The 22240-nt window shown below is 37.9% G+C and overlaps 1 protein-coding gene across 3 annotated transcripts in view; it reads right to left on the bottom strand.

The window, feature by feature from the left end:
- Positions 1-7453: 7453 nt before the first annotated feature.
- Positions 7454-22240, bottom strand: part of PLEKHA1 (pleckstrin homology domain containing, family A (phosphoinositide binding specific) member 1) — a 40654-nt gene continuing 25867 nt past the window's right edge. For all 3 annotated transcript variants that reach the window (XM_010564655.1, XM_010564657.1, XM_010564656.1), the window contains exons 7-12: positions 20870-21013; positions 19793-19861; positions 16594-16658; positions 15702-15765; positions 13249-13338; positions 7454-9930 (exon numbers count right to left, since the gene is read on the bottom strand). In XM_010564655.1, the coding sequence (XP_010562957.1) occupies positions 9601-9930; positions 13249-13338; positions 15702-15765; positions 16594-16658; positions 19793-19861; positions 20870-21013 (762 nt within the window). In that variant the 3' untranslated portion in view covers positions 7454-9600. The remainder of the gene's footprint in view (positions 9931-13248; positions 13339-15701; positions 15766-16593; positions 16659-19792; positions 19862-20869; positions 21014-22240) is intronic.

Here is a 22240-nt window from a genome sequence, read left to right on the forward strand (position 1 = left end):
TGTGACACCCCCCCCCGGGGCCGTGACTCCCCCCACGCCCGGCAGCCAGACCCATTCTCCCCTCCCCTCGCCTTTTTGGGGAAAATTGAAGGGAAATGCTAAAACTTATCCCCCTTTCCGCGGCTAACAAGGGGAGGGGAGGTTGAGCACTCTTCCCCGCTTCAGGAATTACGGGAAGGGGCATCCAAAGAAGGAAGGGCCGGTGATTTTCTGGCTGATAAGAAGGAGGGTGGAGGAGCAGATAAGGAGGGCAGGGCCGCCAGCCGGTCCCCCGGCAGGAAAAGTGAATCGGTCCATGCAAATGTATGCAAATGCAGGGCATCCCCCGCCGGGAACGCCCGGTACTCCCGCCTGCGGCGGACTGAGAAATTCCCGGCCCCGGGAGGAGGAGGAGGAGGAGGAAGGCAGCTCCTGCCGGGCCGCTTCTGCTCGCCCCCTTCGCTGCTCCGGAGGTTCTCGGAGCCTCAGGGCAAGGTGGGTGCTAGCAATTAGCAGAAGGTTAATCAGCCGGCAGAAAAAAAAAAAAAAAAAAAAAAAAAAAAAAAAAAAAAAAAAAAAAAAAACTGATCCAATTTGGCAGCTGTGCAACGGCCAGAACCTATAGACAGAGGCCTTCTCGCCATATGCTCTTTCAGCGCGCACAAGGCAGTTTAATCACACGCAAGCACCTTCCTAGAGAAAAGGACTCCGTTTCCAAAGCTAGTAGGGAAAGGTATAACATGAACTAATAGCTGGAAATCGAGCACGGCCGATTTTTCAATTACGAGCCGATTAAACTTTTGAACAGACTACCAACCTGTAATTACTTAAGTGTATCTTTATCAGGCACCCGATAACCAAGGGCCTAACGAACATTACAAACCATTAGGCAAGATGAAATGATGTTAACTTTTAAGCTGAGCTGCAACTAAGAAGCTGAAGGTGCCAGCAACTACATTAATACAGAAGGATACAAAGTCTTTTCCCCTACAAAAAGTGGAATAATCTTGGAGCCACCGGAGCAGGTGGAAGCACAGCATCCCAAGTGTCAGAATTCAAACCTAAGGAACAATATAAAATCTTATCAAACTGTGACCACAAACCCACAAATATGCACAACCTAACTGCTTGGTTTAGTACCTGAGGGTGGGAAACCACGTAGACTCCAATGTTGCCAATAAAAGCTCCAGTACCAATCCCTTACACCTCCTGTTTTCCAGTAACTCTTATGCTGTGCAAGAAAAGAGATTTCAGGAGAATTACTTCACTTCTGAAGTGACCAAAATAGTAAAGTAGTAATCTGGAACAACTCACAGCGAAAATTCCTTAGTATTAAAATCATTACAGTGTTAAAAAGTCTAAGAAAAAGTTCAAAAATGTTTACAATTTTAAATATTTTTAAAATATGTGTGTGTGTGTGCGTATAGATATATAAAAAATATGGATAGATACCATGGTAGTGTTTCCAAATTATTTATTGTTTATCCATTATTTATTGGCTACTTTTAATAAGCTTTGGGGTTTCGTTTTTTTTTTTTCCCCCCTTTTAAGCAAAGACAAGTCTTTAAGGAAAGATGATAGGAAAAAAAAAATATAGGTTCAGAAAAGATCTTATAAGCTCCTATTTAGAAGCAGAAGCAAAATATTCAAAGACCAGTGAATTACTGTGCGGTTTAGTCCTACCCCGCCCAGAAAGGCTATCTGCTTTTCTATCACATTGCCTTTGTCAGATAACTTACTGTTTGAAGCCGTTGGAGCCTTATCTCCGTAGATAGGAAAAAAAAAATCACAGGTAGTGGGAAAGCTCCTTGTTCAGTCTTCCTCTCTCCATGGATGTTTGTGTCCTTTTTAGCTTGGTATCCTTTGACATGGGTCATTCTAGGGAGCAAAGGCAAGGCATGAAGAGAGGCTCAAAATAGATTAACAAAAGCCCTGTTGACAGAACCCGCCTCGGAATAGTTATAATTTAGTAAGTCAGTACCCTAGTTCAAAACCTAAATAAAGTAAATGCATCCTTGCCTCAAGAAAGGAGTTATTAACCCATGAAAGTATAAAGTGGTTACTTAACTGTTCATCTTACAAAGTTTGCAAATCTTCAGCTACATATATAACTACTTCAAGAACTACTGCAAGTTTATGGTGTTCTCGCACAGAAGCTTGAAAGTATATTTATCTTTTCTGTGATGTATGATTATTTTTTTGCACAAATCAGCCAGCACTATCAGCTTCAACCTCTTTGACAGACTACTGAAGACCTGTGATACACTAGCCAATATTTTTTCTTAAATAAACAGAACAGAAAAGGGAAGTACATTTGTTGATAGACAGACAAGAGTTAAACACTGCAAAGGAAATAAAATATATCCCAAGGTCTTAAGTGAAAATCATCAATTAGCAGTTGACTTCTAATTAATTAGCAGAGACTAGTATTGAGGACCTTCTGCTGTTATGTTTTTTGTTTCTTAAACCAGGTAAGGATGTGAATCTTAATCTGAGTATTAAAATATAATTTTTTTTATAATACTAATTTTATAGGTTTCACATGGGTGCACACACAACTGAAAATAAACACCTCACTTTCCAGAATAACCAAGATAAGTCTTTGAGGGTTTCATAATTTACCCACAAATATATTTGTTAATTACCCATCTAATATGTGTAGAAGTGCATTACACCTGAAAGGCACTGTGAACCCAGAAATAATTATTTCTCCCCCATCGTAACGTTTCTACACAGAACGGCTATCCACACCAGCAGACATTTATCAATACTCAGAGACACCAAAACTGTGGTCTGAAAAATACTTACACTTGAGAGACTTACTAGTAAAATATTTCATCTCCTACTTTTCAAAGGGAACTTGATGATAGGAGGCTGCATCTAGAGATCACATGCTACAAATTCTTCTGAAGGTATGAAAGTTTGGCCACTGCTGTCAGCGATCCAGAATTTGCCCCGACATTCAGCCTCAGCTCTGCTCTCAGTAGGGGTCAGGACAGAAGAGATCAGCCTTTCCTGCAGCGTGACCGTACGCTTTATATTACCTATTATGAAAACAAGTTTTCCTGGATGCCCGTGAAGATGTTCGCCACGTCACCCAAGATGTATCATTTACTGCCTTTGAAATTTCAGTTTCAGAAAGCAGCAGAACACCTTGTGTTAAGAGCTGCTACCTCCAGTGGTTTCCTTTCTTACGTTGCTACCGCACAGGGGGGTGCCGAGGAGGTGGCTTTGGAGTAAGCACCTGGGCACACCTGGGAAGGGTGGGAAGCAAGGAGCAAGTAAAGGATGGAAAAAAAAAGAGTACACTTGGCAGGAGAAAAAGGGGTTAACGTTACAGTCTGGGGCTAGAAGGGTCCTGGCCAGAAAAGAGGATTGGGGAAGTTTCAGATGACCAGAATGCCTATATTCTGAGCAAACTTAAACAGCTTGGACTTCGCAGAAAGCTTTTCTAGGTTTATTATGACTGCGTTATCGTTTTGCTTCGTTCATTAATGGCTTTCTCCCAGATTTTCTAGGGGAAAATTTATGCTGTCCTAAATACTTTTGGCCAGGGTGTAACAACCCTACCCCCACCTCCCAAAACCCCAGGACTTCTCTACTTTGCAGGACTTCTCTGTTTTGTTAAACAAATATTTACTTTTTTTTTTAATTAAAAAATAAAAGCTTTTAAAAAACATATGCTGGATTCATCGCTACATACAGAAAAAGTGCCATTACTTTGAAAGAGAATGGCTGCAAACCAGGGAGTTTAAAACTACATACTCTTTTCCAGATGTGAATTCAGCCCTGGTGCTTGACAAGCATAGCTGCTGGCATAATTTACAAAATAAATGAATGATCAGGGTGTCTTCTGTAAAGCCTCACAGGAAACCAAGCAACTGCCCCAAGAAACAATTGCTAATCTGAACAAATTAACTATGTATTTGTATACACGCAGGTTTTTTTCCCTTGCTGTCAGAGGGCAATCCTACAACTAGGAGTACAAGTATTACACTACAGGCAGGGACTGTAAAACAAGTGTTGAAGCTTCATAAATTACTTAATTTATAGAAAACGAATGAACTGCTATGAAAACATGCAGTTGACACCCACCTGTTGAGAAAAGATATTACTTAGGTGTCCTGATGCACTTAGTTATCATCAGGAGAATGGGGGCATTAGGAATGTAGTCCAACAGAGTGGTTTAAATTCTTAAAAGATGTGTTCACTATGCATAGATATGCAAAATTACAGTGTCATTTTAAATGTAAATCCCTAATTACAGTGTCAAAGGTACCACTTTGAAGAGCAATATTCGACTACTACTACACCATTACACAGTGCCTTTACAAATGAGTACCAGGTTCTTTTTCTCAGAGAGGTTGCACAGAAAATCTGAAGCAAGAAAACAAGGCAGACATTTGAGACATGATTCAGTTAGAATAGGAGTCAACGCTTAATTTTCCCAGAGAGTAGCCTTCATTACTTCAACGGAAGATCTCAGAAGCACTTTTAGCAGCTTACTGGCTTGGAGCATCAAATAGTTACGTAGATTGTGGTCCAAAATACAGATGAAGATACTAAAACTGATAAAAGGTAAAACTATACATAGCACAGAAAGCTTCTATTTTTTTATTTAATTTTAACTTTTAGACTAAAAATGCTCTGTCCAAGTTTCCCCTTCTTTCATTTCTTCCCTCTCCCCCACCTCAGATTAATATGGAATCTTTATAAGAACAGTAATATTTCTGACCCACACCTTCAGAGTGCACCTTTTTGGTGTGCTCATTAATTTCTCCATCCATTATAATATAGGCTTCCTATAAAGCCTAAAAAAATTAGCCTTTGAATATCAACATTTTCTACTAATACAGCCATTATTATGACAGGCGATACTCTGTGATGCCACATGCACTTTTAACTCATTTCTGTATAGAATTTTGACTTCTGAACATATATATGCAATTGCAAAACCTCAAAGTCAAAAAGTAAAATAATTAAAATGGCAGCTCAGTTAGTAAAGAACAAAGTTTCAAACTGGTTTGGTCCCCTTCAAACTGTAGACCCAATTACCCTGCTCTACCTCCAAACTCTTTGTCTTAAATTACTTTGCCTACCAAAAGCAGAGACAGTTCCTTTCCAGTCCAGTAGTTGAAGAGACTGTACTCCCATGAGACATTTTAAAGGTCCTCTGACCAGCTGCATCGCTCTAGACAACCAGTTTCCCAGGTACGTTCCAGAAATTTTAAACTGCAGTAATTGAAAGTCAGCTAGCTCAGCTCCAGACCTCTTAGTACAGAAGGTTACTGCCTTCCACTGCTAGACATAGGCACGTCTTTCAAGCAATAATTAATGTTTTCAGCCCGTGCATTTTATACAATCATCTAACATACATATATACACATAGATACTTGCTTCTCATTCAAAAAAGGCTACTCTTATGAGACTGAATTACTATCTAGCTATTAGCAGTAGGTTTCTCTTGTACTGGTTTATCATAGGAAAACATCAGAAATGTCACTGATTTATTTTGTTAATGCTGCGGTTTGAGTTTCGCCACTTCGGAGAATTTTCATACTACAAAGTGTCAGTTCTTCAATTTCTTCCATTTCAACTATTTTTTACTATCCTCTGATTGCCTGCAATTGCTTTCCACAGTCAGTAGCATCACAAGAAGCTTCACACTTTCATTATTCACTGGACAAGCTAACAGATTATTCACTTTTTTCTTATAACATCATAGCTTCCTCAGGAGTAAATCAGTATTGTAAACAAAAGATGCAGGGAGAAAGGGATGTTTGGTTTTGTCTTCAATTTGCTGCCACTGTTATTCAAAGCTTACAAGGAGCAAGAGTTTAAAAAAAACAAACAACCCACCCAACTTTGAGTAGTCCTGTGACTTAAAAACTGCAGTTTCAAGATGGATTTTTAAGATGCAGAAATATACTTCAAAAGTAAAAGCCTGACTTGAGTAAGTTTTAAAGCTAGAGCACGACCTCTAGGTGGTGCTGACATCCTGTTATTCCATGAGGTTAAGGCACATGCCAGTTTATTCAACTATGTTCTGCCTTTGGCAGTTACCTTCAGGCACGTGGACTGCAGAATTAGCAGTTACAATTTCTGTAAATTTCGTATTCTAACACAGTGGGTTTAAATCTATAACCATAAAGAATAACTCAATCCCCTCTTCAGTAAAGGGGCAACAGCAAGCACACAGCAAATGAAAACATGCAAGACAGCAGGGAGTAAGACAGAGCACCCAAGTCATTTCAGTGACCACAGTTCAGGTCTCAACTGGCTGGGAAAGGTAACTAAGATTTTTAGGAAAATAATTAGAGGATCAAAAAGTTGAAAGCTAAACAGCAGAGATGCATGCAGTAAGACAGAACTAGAAATGGTATTTTCAGCTCCTTTAAATGAGTTTGAGTTGCAGCCAGTAATTGCATTTTATTCACATTTATTACTAGGAAGAATAAACTGTATTGCTGTACATGGATTAGTATCTAACTTGGTGTGCCAAGGACCTTACTGAAACTTCAACTCCATACTGCCGCAATTGGGCTGCTTTTGGAACTTAGTGATGTTAGGATAAAACTGAAAATGTCTAGTTTAAATGGGGATGGGCTACCAAAGGTATAATTGTATACACATTTCATACTAACTCTGGCCTGTGGTGCAACTGGTTAAAATGGAAGCTTCAAGACACTCAGTGCAGTGACTCCTCTAGAAGTCGTATGTTACAGAGTAAAAAGTTGGGGCCAACGGCATGCACATTTTGATACTAGTTTAACTGGAGATGTGTACATACCTGGAGTAATTCAGTCAGAAGATGTTGCAGTCAAAGTGGAATTTGGGTAACTGTGTACAGCCTATATAAAATACCTTATTCAATTACTGTTCTTTATCTGAAGCTTGCGTCCCGTTGAGACAGACCAATTAAATGTGCTGCTTCACAAAAAGGAAAAATGGACTTGAGAAATGCAGTCACTCAAGTGTGATGATGTCACACTGTCTACGATACAGACAGTGAGGTGCTTCCAAATGTCATATAGGTGCCATTATTTCAGGACAGCATTTTTGAGGGAGAACCTTTCTTATGCAATGGTATAAAAAAACCCAGAAGAGTGCATGTTACATTTTGTCCTCCTGGGGTGTTTTTTTTTTTACCCTTTCAGATGGTGCCTGAGTGTTTCCAAATGGTTAACTTGACATGACTATGCATCACCTCTTCCCTTCCATTGATGCAAAAGAAACCTGATTGATTTCCTTTGCATAACATGTAAAAATTCCACAGAAGAAACTGAGAACAGTAAAAGAAAGACAGCTCATTCTGTTAAATCTCTTTCTTAGGCTACACAGTCTGATCAGATTTGAAGAATTAAGAAGACGTTAGAGCTGGATAAAAGATAATCTGACCTCTTACATGCTAAAAAGGAATATATTGTTCTGATAAAATATTTAACACAGTCCAAGGAAACTCAGTCAGATGTTATTTTAAGTTACCCAAACTGATTTATTGACAATTTAAATGTGTCATATTTACAGCACTGTTTCTAAAATAATTTAACAATTTTCATAGATTTATAAAAGTACTGATAAATAGGAGACCCTGACAATTACCAACCACAAATATTTCCCTGTGCTACTGAACTACAACAGTAGTTCTTTTCTTTTTTCTTTTTTTTTTTCCTCTTTTTGTAAGTCCCATAAAGGAGCTGCTTTACCTCCACCCAATGTGTAAAATTGCCAATACCAAAATATAATAAAATGAACATGCAGTGTGAAAGCTGTACCAGAGCAAGTGATTTCAGATGTTAGACTACAGTAAAAATATTTCAATGCAAAGTGTCTTCCACACAGAATGTATTTATGAAAAAATAAGCTTTTAAAGAGCTATTGTTTTATCTTTATAGAAGTTAAAACCTACAATACTAGTACAGACATTTACAGTAACTTCCAATTCTGTGGTAGTTTTCACATATATCTAGAGTCAAACAAAACCAGTAATTTACAAACACCACTGCCTTAAGACAGTGGTTATTTAGCTTATGGATTAAAAAAAAAAAAAGGTGCTGATATAATTTAAAGTTTTGAAATTAGATGGTATCTCATTCTTATGTGACACCAATTATTCTATCCTTGGATCAACAAATTATTGTGGTAGAGCCATCCATATCTCTCAAGCAGGAAGTCAGTTTGGAAGTTGGAGAGAAGATGGACTTGTACGGTATCTATCTTAGGTTCCAGTAGACAAAAAGTATCGCAAAGCTGGACAATCTGAATCACAATAAGCAGCAGCATGAGATATTTGTGGGGTTTTGATTAAAGCAAACATTTTTAAAAAATGATGAAAAGTACACAATCTAATCCAATACTTGAAATGTAAAGGTTTTCACATCACTGAAGCCCCATAACACAGTGTACACAAACAACTATTCATTTTTTAAAAACATATTGCACAGCTAGTAGGTGCAATACCAGAACACTGGTATCCCTAGCATAAGTCTTCTATTTTAAATAGCTGTTTCGAACTACGCTATTCAGAACAACTCCAAGCCAACGTTCAAAACCATTAAGAATGGTTTGTGTACATAACTAATTCAAAAGTGTTTCAACAATGTGAGAAAAAACACAGGCACTTAAGATTATTAGTGCACCAAAAGTTATAGGCCACAATTGCATGACTATGAACAGTTCAGTACCAATAATGACAAGACTAAACGAGGAGGTCTTCCACTGATCAATATAGAAACAAGAACTGTTCACAAAGCACTGATAAGAAAACCATTCTCAAAACAGTAATCAAACGATACGTTTAGACATTTAAAAAAAAAGATTGCTGCAAAGCCTAATGTAACACAATATAAACCCTTACTTGGTTCAAAAGATCTAAAGTGTCCAAATTTGAAAGTCCAATTTCTCTTCTCCCCCCTCCAAAACACCATTACATGCAGTCCATTAAAATCCAAATGTGCAAAAAGTTATAACCCACCTTTAGGAGTGCATCAAAAATAGGCTGACTATTCAAAATATTATTTTAGTGGAAATTTTACAGCACCATAATTAGAATTCCAAGGGAGTTCAGAATTCTTGTTCTGATAACAAATCAGTTGACACTGTTGATCCTAAAGAACAGAAAAAACATTTTCTGCATTTCCTGGTATCTGAAAGTCGTGGAGAGAAACAATTCTCATCTATGCCTAAAATCTTACTGTAGTTCAAAATGAAATTAAATAATCACATTTGTTGGCAGTAAGTTCTCCACAATATAACATTAGTTGTAAATTTAGTAAATTTGCCAGATTAGGAATGACAAATTGCTGGTACCTTGCTTACTTGCAGAAGTACTTTTTTGTTTTTGTCTTTTTTTTTTTCTCCTAAATTGTGCAGTTTGGCCCCATCCTAGTAAGTGATTTACTGTCAGGCTTTGAGAAAACGCATAAGGTCCATTTATGACCCTCAGCTGAAAGGCAATATACACATTATATATACACGTGTGCACAGAAACACACACATACATATATAAAAATCAGTGTTCCGGTTTTTTGTTCTCATTTCCTATAATTTTCTTTGGTTAAAAGTCCGAGCAAGGAAATCAGAGGACCGAACAAATGGATCATTCTCCAAACACTTCCATCACTACACATCACTAACTGGAAGGCTTGCATCATCCAGATCCACAAGGCCAGGATCCTGTTCCTGAGTGCCATTTTTACTTTGGGGTTCCAAGAGGCCCCGTTCAGTCACTTTGGGAGCTGATTCTCTTGGAGCGACAACCTGGATCTTGTAGCTCCCTGGCTTGGCCTTGGTAAAAGATTCGTGAAATCCTCGCTTCTCCAAGGCAGGGTATTTGGCGTGAGGGTTTGGGACCAGAGGGCTGCCGTGAGTGGCTGTGGAATGTGAGGTGGCTGGGGCTGGGACGGCAGAACGGAGAGCATGGTTGGGTTCGGAAGAAGACTCGGTATGCTCCTGGAAAAGAAAAGCACACGTCAGAAGAAGTAACTGACGTCATGTTGGAAAGATGCAATTTCAGATTTCACTCAGAAAAAAAATTCAGGGCAGAAAATACACAAAGCGAAGCATCAGCCACAGCAGCAGGAGGCAGGTGCTTTCTCAAGGTGGTGTATTATTAAATGTGAGCTTACAGCAGTATGTGACAGCAACATCAGTTTCTTCATTTGAGGAAATTAAATTTCTCAAATCAAGCTCAGCGTCTCTTTAGACTTTATAATATATAGTCCAGCAAATTGAGGCTTCTCATTTTACTAAGATGCTAAGTAACCTTTTGAAGATAACACTTTAAAGGCCATTGAAAGTGACATATTTCCAAGAGAAAAATGTATTCAAAGGTATTCATACACATCAGCACTCGTATCCTAAATCCTGAAGTAATGCACATGTTACAGTTCCCTCTTCTTGGGGTACCAATCTCCTGAATTGTTCCAGGGACCAAACAAAAATAGTAACTATTTTATGCTATCAAGACTATGTAACAATTTCCAAAGTTAATGGAAACTATTCCTTCTAATTGTCAAGTTATTTTCTTGTGTTTATTATTAACTGCCATTCTGTTGACCTTTACATAACTCTATTAGATCAATACTGTGAAAATTATCTTCCACCATTTACTTAGTGATAAGAAAGAAGTTCCCAGACTACCTAGGAATGATTTAGATGTCTAAAGCATAGGCACAGAGTGCCATTTTAGATGTCCTAGGATATCCTCCCTGACCTCCAGCTGTATCTCCCGAACAAAAAATTCCTCAGGTTCTTCATTGTATCTATCAGTTCTGTAAGGATGTCTCACATACCTAAGGATATCTAAACCAGTGCTGGATACAGTGCTAAATGATATGATGAAAATGATGTGCGATGATGCAGTGAATACTTCCCTCTGCATGCATTAGGAGCTGCAGCTGCTGCCACTTCTGCCATCACCAGTGTTAGTACGTGAACTAAAGAAATCTGCGAACCCATGTGCGTACACAAATCAAGTCACTTTTCAAGCACATTTGTTAGCGAAAAAACCATCACAGATGTGTGTCCAAGATGCAAATATACATCCTAAATGAAACACTTATTTCTTCACAGCAGTTTTCCAAGTTTCTTTTCGAATGCTGTGACATGCATTCATAAATTTAATCATAATGGATTCCGCCAAGTACTACTGTATTTCTTTTTGTAAATTAACTAATATAATTGGGTGAAGGAGCTGTGCAACTTTTTTTGGACTTCAGTTTTGTGTTCAATCTCAGTGAAGTGTTTCACATTTTTTACATTGCCTTATTTCATACTTGACCTGATACTCCACTTTAAGAAAAATATTTGATTTAGGAGAACATATGATTCAGTGATTTCCCTACTATTCTTCTTCTTATTAATAATTTTAGTTCAACAAATAGGACAAAAATAAGGGATATTAGGACAAGGTCTCTATAATAAACTTTTTGCTAAATTGAACTGAAGGATGCTCAGATTTTACTACCCACACTGACTGTAATTTCACAGTTAAGAGACTATGCTGCTGCATTACTCCTAAGGTGTACTGCTTTGAACAGCATACCGATTATACATTATAATGCTTCTACGTTTGAACTAATAATTTCATGCAGAGACTTATAAGCCATGCAAATCAGGCTACAAAATTATCCTTCCAATTACTAGAGTTACGACGTGCATTTTTGTGTGCACGCATCTGTATTAGTTTGTGGGTAGCTTAAATTTAATTTTGCTTTTGCGCAGTTTCAAAAAAATGTAAAGTAAAATGGAAATATGAACTCTCATGCAAATTAGGTTTAATACTTTCCTATTAAAATGACATCACATAACTTACGTTTAAACATATAGTATGCTTTGAAGTATAAATACATGTTTTTGCCATTTTTAATTTCCAATTATTTTAAAAGTAAGAAAAAAAAGTGCAAACCTGTAAGTGAATGATACAATTTATGAGTTAGTTTTCAGTAATGGTAATGGCAACAGGTAGCATTATTTTTAGTTTTTTATAGTGCAAATTAGTCTCTAGTCCTAGCCCTCCGTTAAGAAGGCAAGTTTACATGAGAGCCCACATACGTGCTGCATTCACCAGTTCTTGATGTATACCTCTGTATACAAGGATTCGACAGCCTTCTGGCCTGCCGCATCTGGAACACAGTGCAAAGCTAAGATTAGAGTAACCTATACTTGGGGAAAGAAGAGAAGAGAGGGGAAAAAGAAGTGATGCAGACAGTAATAGCTAGATTGCTCAGTTAGCACCACAAAAAAAAGCATACACAAGGAAGAGGTATCTGCATATTTTCATTCCCCCAAAAAGAAACAAAATTTCCAATAGGAAATATTTTTTAAAAGCGTGAAGCAGCTCCCAGCTGCAAAAAATAATTGAGAGCTTAGATTGAATTAACAGATACGCAGTATCAATGCAAATGTGTAGTCAAAAGCCAGATTTCAATTATCAGATTTCAGATTATGGGGGTAATGATATATTCAGTTTATTACAAAACATCCCATAGCCAGAAAATGAAAACCATAGCTTGCAACATCTGAACTGTAAAGTATTCCATGTTAAATCTGGACATACTTGGAGACACTGTGACACTACAGTAACATTCACTGTTCACAAGTTAATGTACTTTGTACTGAACATCTAATACAGTTTAAATGCAAGTATGTATGAAATGTTAGCATCCACATGGCTTCACAAATATTAAGATTTGTCACAGTGCCTCAGTTCAGTAATGCTAGATGGTGTTCACACTACGTTTCCAACAGCAAAAACTAATTCATGCGAGCAGAGATCTCTTAGAGAAGTTACTTTAAATTTGAATCTATATCTGCAATAGAATAAATTATCAACAACAGAGAATGACAATTTAGTAGCTAAGAGCTGTTAAAACCAAATCAGGATATTGTCATTTGATTGCAAAATTCAGCAATTAGCAGGAATACCTCGCAGGAATTAGAAAGTTTCAATTTTACTCCCAAACTAGTAGTAGTGACAAAGATCACACTGAACTCAGAAGATTTTTTTTTTTTTCCTAGGTTAGCACTTGCATTATCCATCTGTTCAAGACAATACAATGCACAAAGTTACATACAGGTAAGACTAAGATAAGTGCTCAATTAAAACCGCAAATTATTTTATGCCAGTCTGTATGAAAGTTCATGCAAAGGTGCTGCATTACTACAGGACAGAACAGAGGACAGGTGAAAGGAAAAAACAACTAGAACTTCATGTGCACAAATGAATATCAACTAATCACATTTTCTCTGAGGTTCAGAATAACATACGGAAGCTGCTGATCTTCCAGGTCCCCGCTGTGCTACAATGGCCCCAGAAATTGCTTTTATCCAACTGTGCATGTCTTCTGGACTGTCCGCCTGGATCAAACAATATGCATTACATTTAACATAATCAACTCTCAACTTTCCTGGTGTCCTGACCATCTGCATAAAAATGACAGCCTTACCCTACTTTAGTAGTCTGTTATTTGAAGCCATAGGGACTTCCATTTCTTAAACCAGACATTTCTTAAAATCTTACCCTGAATTTACTATTATATTTATATGGTTCTATAAAATAATAAGCAAGAAATAAGTATTTTCATACTATTTGCATATTCTAGACTCAAATTTTTACTTTCAGCAAAATATAAATCAAATGCCCACGGAAATTCTTACAGGAGATCTGCCGACCCCAAAGTAGCAGACTTTGGCCAATGACATAACTTCTGTACTTCTCAGTCACTGTTGCACTTCACTTCTATGAGGTATTTACTGAAGAGTTACAGTCAAATAAAAATCAGTCTCTGTCAGGGGTCAGCTGAACATTTACTTAGAACAACAATCCAACAAAGATGCAATAGATTAACAGTGAATACCAAGGGTGTACATATCTGGGATAAAGACAGATAAAAAGCTAAAGCTATCTCCTAATTAGGTTGCAGCTTCATTAAACTAGCACATCCACCCAGCAAGATGTATCTGCAACGTGTCACCCAATTATGTTCTGCTATAGGACAGCTCAAACTCAGCATCTGGCACCACTGCTTGTATTGGTGTATTGGGCTTGCATGGCAAGGTTTTGGTAGTGGGGGGGCTACAGAGGTGGCTGCTGTGAGAAGCTTCTAGAAGCTTCCCCCATGTCCAACAGAGCCAATGCCAGCCGGCTCCAAGACGGACCCGCCGCTGGCCAAGGCCGAGCCCATCAGCAATGGGGGTAACTCCTCTGGGAGAACAGATTTAAAAAGGGGGGAAAAAACCTGTGCAACTGCAGCAGAGAGGAGTGAGAACCTGTGAGAGCCCCAGCCCTGCAGACCCCCAGGTCAGTGCAGAAGGAGGGGAGGAGATGCTCCAGGTGCCGGAGCAGAGATTCCCCTGCAGCCCGTGGGGAAGACCACGGTGAGGCAGGCTGTCCCCCTGCAGCCCAGGGAGGTCCACAGGGGAGCAGATCTCCACCTGCAGCCCGGGGAGGACCCCACGCCGGAGCAGGTGGGTGCCCGAAGGAGGCTGTGACCCCGTGGGAAGCCCGCACTGGAGCAGGCTCCTGGCAGGACCTGCGGCCCTGTGGAGAGAGGAGCCCACGCTGGAGCAGGTTTGCTGGCAGGACTTGTGACCCCACGGGGGACCCACACTGGAGCAGTCTGTGCCTGAAGGACTGCAGCCCATGGGAAGGGCTCACATTGGAGAAGTTCCTGAAGAACTGCAGCCCATGGGAAGGACCCACGTTGGAGAAGTTCGTGGAGGACTTCCTCCTGTGGGAGGGACCCCACGCTGGAGCAGGGGAAGAGTCAGGAGTCCTCCCGCTGAGGAGGAAGGAGCAGCAGAGACAAAGTGATGAACTGACCACAACCCCCGTTCCCCTGCGCAGCTGTGGGGAAGGAGGTGGAGAAATCGGGAGTGGAGTTAAGCCTGGGAAGAAGGGAGGGGTGGGGGGAAGGTGTTTTAAGATGTGGTTTTATTTCTCATTACCCTGCTCTGGTTTGATTGGCAATAAATTAATTTTCCCCAAGTCAAGTCTGTTTTGCCCATGATGGTAATTGGTGAGTGATCTCTCCCTGTCCTTTTCTCGACCCATGAGCATTTAGTTATATTTTCTCTCCCCTGTCCAGCTGAGGAGGTGAGTGAGCAAGTGGCTTTGGTGGGCACCTGGCACCCAGCCAGCATCAGCCCACCATAATTGGACTATACAGGCCTTTCTGATCCTACAAGAGAAACTCAAAACTTATTTCCAGTACCATAAGCATCCCATTCCCACACAGCTAGGAAAAGCAAGTCTCTGTGATTTGTATGATATCCAAACATTTAGAAGGTGACATGGTTAAGGATGCAGTGAATAAAGTACATATGGATACATATTACCAAATAGGTACTGAAATCTAATTGTTGCTGTGCTTTGGGAGATATTTTAATGTGGCAACTACTGGAAACTGAGAACGCAATTACTATACATAAAAATTCAGTACTTCAAAATAAAAGACAAAATATTGAGTTCATTCTACAGAATCTGAAGACCCAAATGCCAATAAAATCCCATTAGGATTTATTGTTTTCATACACTACCAACATAACACTTGCTGTTATGTGGAATATTTCTTACATGCATCTTTCTGAAATATGAGGATCACATTCCCTCTGAAAATCATGGCATAGTTAAATGCCACTTTAAAAGAAAATAGCAGCACTTCTTTGTTTTGATTATAGTAGTTTCTTGGTTTTGCCCAAAGTTTAAAAAAAGAAATTACCTGTACATAAAAGGTTCGAGAAGTTGTTACAATTTCAAAGAGATTGTCTCTCATCATTATATCACTGTAAATGAAACACAGAAAAATACTTCAACAGCAAGTACGACTTTCTATTTTAAAAAGACTCTAGGACATGTGGAGAACTAGAGCATTTGTTGACTGAAGACCTTTGTATTTCTTTATCACTCTACTGTTGTTTTTTTGGGAAATATCAACTAGAAAAAGAAAACCAGCATCTCTTACTCATTTTAGTCCTAAGACTCAATTTATAAGCGGCATGTGTGCTCCTATATATATTTCTAATTGGAACATTCTAAATCATATCATGTTAAGTTTAAAAATATTTAATGTTCTAGTTACATTTCTGCAAAATTTCACATTTTTATTTTGTTATGTCTTCGCAAAGTATTAGTCCTAAGCAGTAGCCTGCTAAAAACAAGAAAATCTACTACGAAGACCATTAACTCCTTAGTATATTGCCATTTGGTGGGAGGGAAACAGCAGGAAGAAGAGCATTCTGATCTAAATTCAGACGTTTAACATATGGTAATGTCCTCTAAAGGTTTAGCGATTATATAAGCAGAATAGAGACTCCTAAAATTGCTGCCTCAGATCAGACAGCACCCATGCATCTCCAACTCATGATTGCAGGATGCTCCTTTGCTCCACCCTTATCCAATGCATTTACATTCTACTGAATGTTACAAGTTTGAAACACACACTAGTGCAGAACCCTCAAAACCAGTTTTATACACAAAACTACTTGCACATCACACATGTATACATTAACTGAAGTTATTAAAAGGTTCTCCATTGTTTCCAATGAGCAGTCTGGCCATGACAAAGCAGTGTACTACATCCCATGTAACCACATCGGTGCTTCTGTCCTCACCTTTGCTTGCATTCCTGAACTTTATGGACCTCCTTCAGTGGTATAACCCTGAGAGGTTCCTTTTCCTGGAGAAAAAAAAAAGTGGAAATATTTCAGTAGAGCATATCTAACAACTAGAATATAGTCAAAAAGCCAGCGTTTAAGACAGTTGATGGGACCAGACTTACATAAATGACACTTTCAAGGCAGTCACTTATGCAAAAGGTGATGTTAACCAAAATTTGATTTGCTTCTGTAAGTATTAAACTAGCCATGGCACTTGCAACGAAGAGGAGGAAAAATCAAGAAGTAAAAAACCCAAAAGCATTCATTCACCTTACCATAATGGAGACAACCAGCCCTGTCCCCTTCCCCTAACTAGATCAGAAAATTCAATCTGGTGTCGTGATTATATTAATTTACTATGAAATGCTACAATACAAGATGCTTTGTTAATTGTACTGTGTGACATGGCTTTAAATAAGATGAATTGTATCCTATACTTAATACAATTAAAAATAGTCAAAGAAGTCAGTCGTATCAAAGCCTGTAAAAGAGCAAGTATTCTTAAAGCATATGAAAATTCTGTTACCATAACAAAAATAAGTGTTACAATTCTGTCAAAGTTTCACACAACAGGAAAAAAAGTGAGAACATTTAAACAGAAATACTTTCACTTTTGCCATGACAACATAATGTCATACATACTATTATTTTCCTGTGGTTGTTGCAGTAAAACACAAACAACAACTTACTTTACCTCCTAATGTGTTTTCTTTAAGCAATGTTACAATGGACTACTTCAGCTGGCTTCAGCTTATAGACAAAACAAAAGCTGTCAACTCTGGAATGATTACTTTCTCTACAATTTCTATTACATATACTTAAGAGATTTATGTTGTTATAGCAAACAGCGAATGTCACCCAAATATAACCATCCTCAAATGTCAGTTTTCATTAGATCACTTGTCTCTATAGCAGATCAGATGTACAGAGTTTAAAACTCAATGTTTTCAGTTATTTTGCCCCTCTTCCCCCTCTCCCCTCCCTGCTCTTCCTACATTCACTCATCCATTACAACAGTTTTCAAAGTAATACATCAAATGTGAATGGCAAGATCATCCTTGGAACACAGGCACCTGTTGCAGGGAAGACCTCAGCTCAGAAATGATAATTTTCGGAGTCTGATATTGCCTGTATTCCACTATGCTCCACCTGAAGACTGACAGGGGTTCTTCCTCAAACTGAAAAGGCATCATTAACAGGAAGGGATGGGCCACGACACTGAACAACCACAACAAAAAAATGTCCAGAATCTACACATTTTTCAATTAAAAAAAAACAACCAAAAAATCCAACATTTTTTACATTTTTGAGAGCAGAGAACTCAAATTTCTACAAATGCAAAACAACAGCACCTCAAGAGTCATCTGAAGTACTGGTGAGCAGGCTGGCTGTCAAGACAAACTAACTTCAAGAAAGAGCCATACTTGACTGAAGTCTGCGGCTATGGGGAACTGAAGTCCAATAGGAAGAAGTTTTCCAGAATTAAATGTCTGATGCTACACTAGCTCAATATGACCTCCATGCCACAGCCGCCTTAACCACGAATGCATGACAAACAATCTCTCTTGAACTTTTTTCCTATCTTTGTATTAGTCTCATTAGGAACAGGAGATCCTACACATTGCTGAAAGAAATCATTCACCACTTGAAAACTTCAGAAGAGAGAACTTTATGCCTTTTGTGTTTGTATGACATAAATAAAAGTCTGATGGACATACAGTTAAGTTGTTGCAGGTGTTTTCTTCTTGGTGGGCTGCATCCTGTGAAAGTTTTGCTCTTTCCAGTATGGATTAAATGTCTCTCCAACATGTATGTTTCAGAGAAGGCAGATGCTAATTGTTTAAAAAACTATATGAAACATGATTATCATTATTAGGTTTCCTAACCATGGAATTCTTTGGTTAACCAATAAAAGGACACTATTTTCTCTATCTATTCAGTGCGTATTTCCTTGAAGACGGATGACTCTTAAAATGGAAAAAAATAATTTCAGTAAAAATTGTGAAGCAGGATCTACTTCCCTGTTGTCTGACAGCTGCTCAGTCCAGTACCTTCCTCAAACTGCAGCAAGGGGATATTAGCCTGAAGAGTAGAGGACACTACAAGACTTTATATTGTTCAAAACAGTTAAACTGGAAAGGAGCACGATGAAATTCTAAAAGTGTATGCATTTCTACCATCTTTCTAGTATACTCTCACACAGTACAATTCTTCACTGAATTAGAATTTGCTTGCGAGCAATCTGCACTCAGATTTTTTTTTTAAATAAAAATAGAAGGTTTATTATAGGCAATGAGTCAGAATTGTGTTATGCTGACAGTTTAACAAAGATAACGATGCAAGATCAAACTCCTGCTATTGTTGTATACTCCCTCATTAAAAGTAAAGCAAAAGTTCTCTTCAGAAACAGCCTGAAATTCGGCTTCTTGACATTTTACATCTTACAGTTGGCCTGTAAACTCAATTTTCCTTAATTTATAATACTCTACAACTTAGACTTCATTCCTTAGGTGGATTTTCTCATGTTTGGTAAGTGTGGGATTCCTTTTGGGGGAAAACAGACTGTCTCCAGTACCAGCCACTTCATTTTTAAATGAAGCCTGAAGGCACTTAACATTTGGTCAAAATTGGTCAAAAGGTTAATGAGTGATGAGTGGGGAAGAAAGATCATGAAATCAAAACAAACTCTGTAAGCGTTGCTTCTGAACAACAGAGTTCTTTGCCTGCCTTGGCTGCCCTAGTGAAACCAGTGTGGGGGAAAAGATCCCATCATTTGTATGACAAAACACCCCATAATTCTAACTTTAAATTAAGAATTGCAAGATTAGTTTTGTCTCTGCACATAATGATCAGCTGTTTCAAGAACACAGTTAATTATATGTGAGTACAAAGTGACATAAGATACTAATACAAAAATCAGGGTGATTGTAGAATATAACCTGTTACTGTTCTTCAGTGCCCTACAGACAGGCTTCCAAACAGAAGACTGAAGCCCGAATTAACAGCCACCCTATTAATTTTTTGTTCTTCCAATCATGAAAAGTTATTACAGCACAGAGTTAAGAGTTGCACAGCAAATTTTTCAAATACAAGCATATTTCTTTATATTTTCTCACAACTATCACCAGAAAATAACACATATTTGGAAACTTACCAGTTCAGACTTGAAATATCCTATTGTGTTTTCATCTAACTGAAAGTATCTTCTCTTCCAGTTCTTCATCTGTTAAAGGAAAATAAAGAAATATTTATGTATTTTACACATAAAATAAAAATATACTTACATGTTATATATTACTCATTTATATATTTATAATTCTAGTTTACATGTATAATATTATATTGTATAATTCCTATTTATGATTATTCATATATAATATTTATCATTCATATATATTATATATTTATGTCATGTGTATATAGATATATCTAGTGCCCCAAAAAGAATTCTGCAAGACTCTGCCCAGTGAATTTTTTTTTTTTTTTAAACTGCAAAAATTAAAAATTCTGGAAGCTACTCTTTTCTATTACAAGAATTTTTCAACAATCTCCACCAAAACTGTAGCAACTCAGCAGCACAAATACCCCACAAGAAATGTTAAGACAGTACATTAAAGATTTCTAGTTTATTTTTAACTAAAAAAAGGAATGTTACAAAAAGAAGCTTCATAATCCAAGATAAAATGAGTCTGAGAACTCACGAAACATGCATATCTTCCTTAATCTGAACTATCTGTTCCTGCTTTTAGCAAAGCATCATGTGAACAGTTCCACTTGTGTTAATCAGTCTGACAAGTTGTATAATTCTTCCTCAAAAAATTAGCTTTTTCTAAACATTTTAGTGATTTAAAAAGCATGTAGACACTGAACTTCTGCCTTAATTTAGATGCTTCTAGCAAGTGAAGTAAGGATCTCTACATTAGTGTAGAGCAGAAGAATTCCTAGTTGCATGCACTAACCATAATGTGAAAGTCTCTGTGCACACAACTTTTCCTCTCCAAAACATCTCCAACAACGTAACACTGAAGAAAGTCATGAAAAGAAGTAATACAGACATAAATTACATGCTACTGGATGATAAGTTTTATCTTTAGCCATCCTTAATATTGTCAGTAGTGCTAAAGTTATTGGTATTTATGTCTTTTTTTTAAATCATCTACTTGATAAGTGTAACTATCACCTTAGGACCTTTGTTCTTGATTAATTAAACACACCGATCTCAAACACTTACCACTGCTCCTTGTTTTACACAGTAGCCAGCTTTGATGATAGCATTATCTGGGGGATGCTTAGCAGTGAAATAAGGAAGGTGACTTTGTGACCGTTTCAGGTAATTCCTATCAGCCCCGTCACTGCACTCACTGATTTCTTCTTTCTAGAAAAAAAGCAGGGAAGTTCAGAATACTCTCAGTTTTTTCTAAAGGTCAAAGAATAACTGTACTAGTTATAATAGGAAATAATTGCATCATCCCATGCTTACAAATCCCATTTCCAATTTGCTTGAAAGGATAAAAAATTTCAACTGATTTCCAGAGGCAACTCATGAGACTCTCCAAGGGCTCTGGTTGAGTACTTGCAAGCTCCATTTAGAAACTAAACTAAGAAAGTGCTGAGTATTCTCAAACAATATTGACAGACACTCAATGAAGAATGCTACAGGCCTAAACCCAAGATATATGCATGTATTTAGTGCAAACTTGTTCTGTGTTTTTAAGGGCAAAAAACTAGATGTGGCTACAGCAAAGAAAAAGCTATTTCTAGGACCATAAAACACACCAGAATTCACCAACTTTTTAAATGCAGTTCAGGTGTATACATGTCATTTACACAGTATTAATCCCATCTGTAACTCTCTTCAGCTCAAGGAGCTTCCAGAAACAGATACAGGTCTATATCTTTAATGCTGCATAGATTCTTCTTCCATGAACTTGTCCAATCTCTCAAACTCAGGAAAGTTTCTTGCATCCATGCCACTTTTTGGCAAGCACTACCTTATGTTTTATTATGCATGGAAAGAACTCCTTCCCTTTGTTTCACCTGGTTACACCATTAGCTTTGTTTAAAAGCCCATAGCTCTCAAACTGGAAAAAGACAGTTTATACCATGCACTCCTGCCAATTGTGATTTTGTAGAGCTCTTATATCCTCCTTTAGTTATTTCTTTAGCACACGGAAGAGTACTAGCCTAGTCAATTGTTCCTCATATGGAGATCATTTCACATGGACCAATCATGCTTGAAATTTTTCTCTGAACCTTTCCAGTTCTAGTTTAAGATGAGAACAAAACTGGACACAGTAATCAAGGTCTGGTCAAAGACAGCATTTATACAGCAACAAAGATTTTTCTGTTTTGCTCCTTATTCTTTCTCTAGTAACTCCTAACATTTGTGGCATTTTTCCTTCACTGTTACCAAACACCAAGATGATGTTTTCATAGTATGACTGTAACTCTTACCTCTCACTCAAGTGGAAATGGTTATTTCACAATCTAGTTTTTTTTATAAAAAGTAGGATTGTTTTTTCCAGAATCCCTTACATCACATTTATTTTCACTGAATTTCACTTGCTATCTTATTTGTCCACACATGCTATTTCATAAGGCC

This window comes from Haliaeetus leucocephalus, unplaced genomic scaffold, assembly GCF_000737465.1.
Source record: "Haliaeetus leucocephalus isolate CR32 unplaced genomic scaffold, Haliaeetus_leucocephalus-4.0 Scaffold184, whole genome shotgun sequence".
In the NCBI taxonomy this organism is placed as follows: Eukaryota; Metazoa; Chordata; class Aves; order Accipitriformes; family Accipitridae; genus Haliaeetus; species Haliaeetus leucocephalus.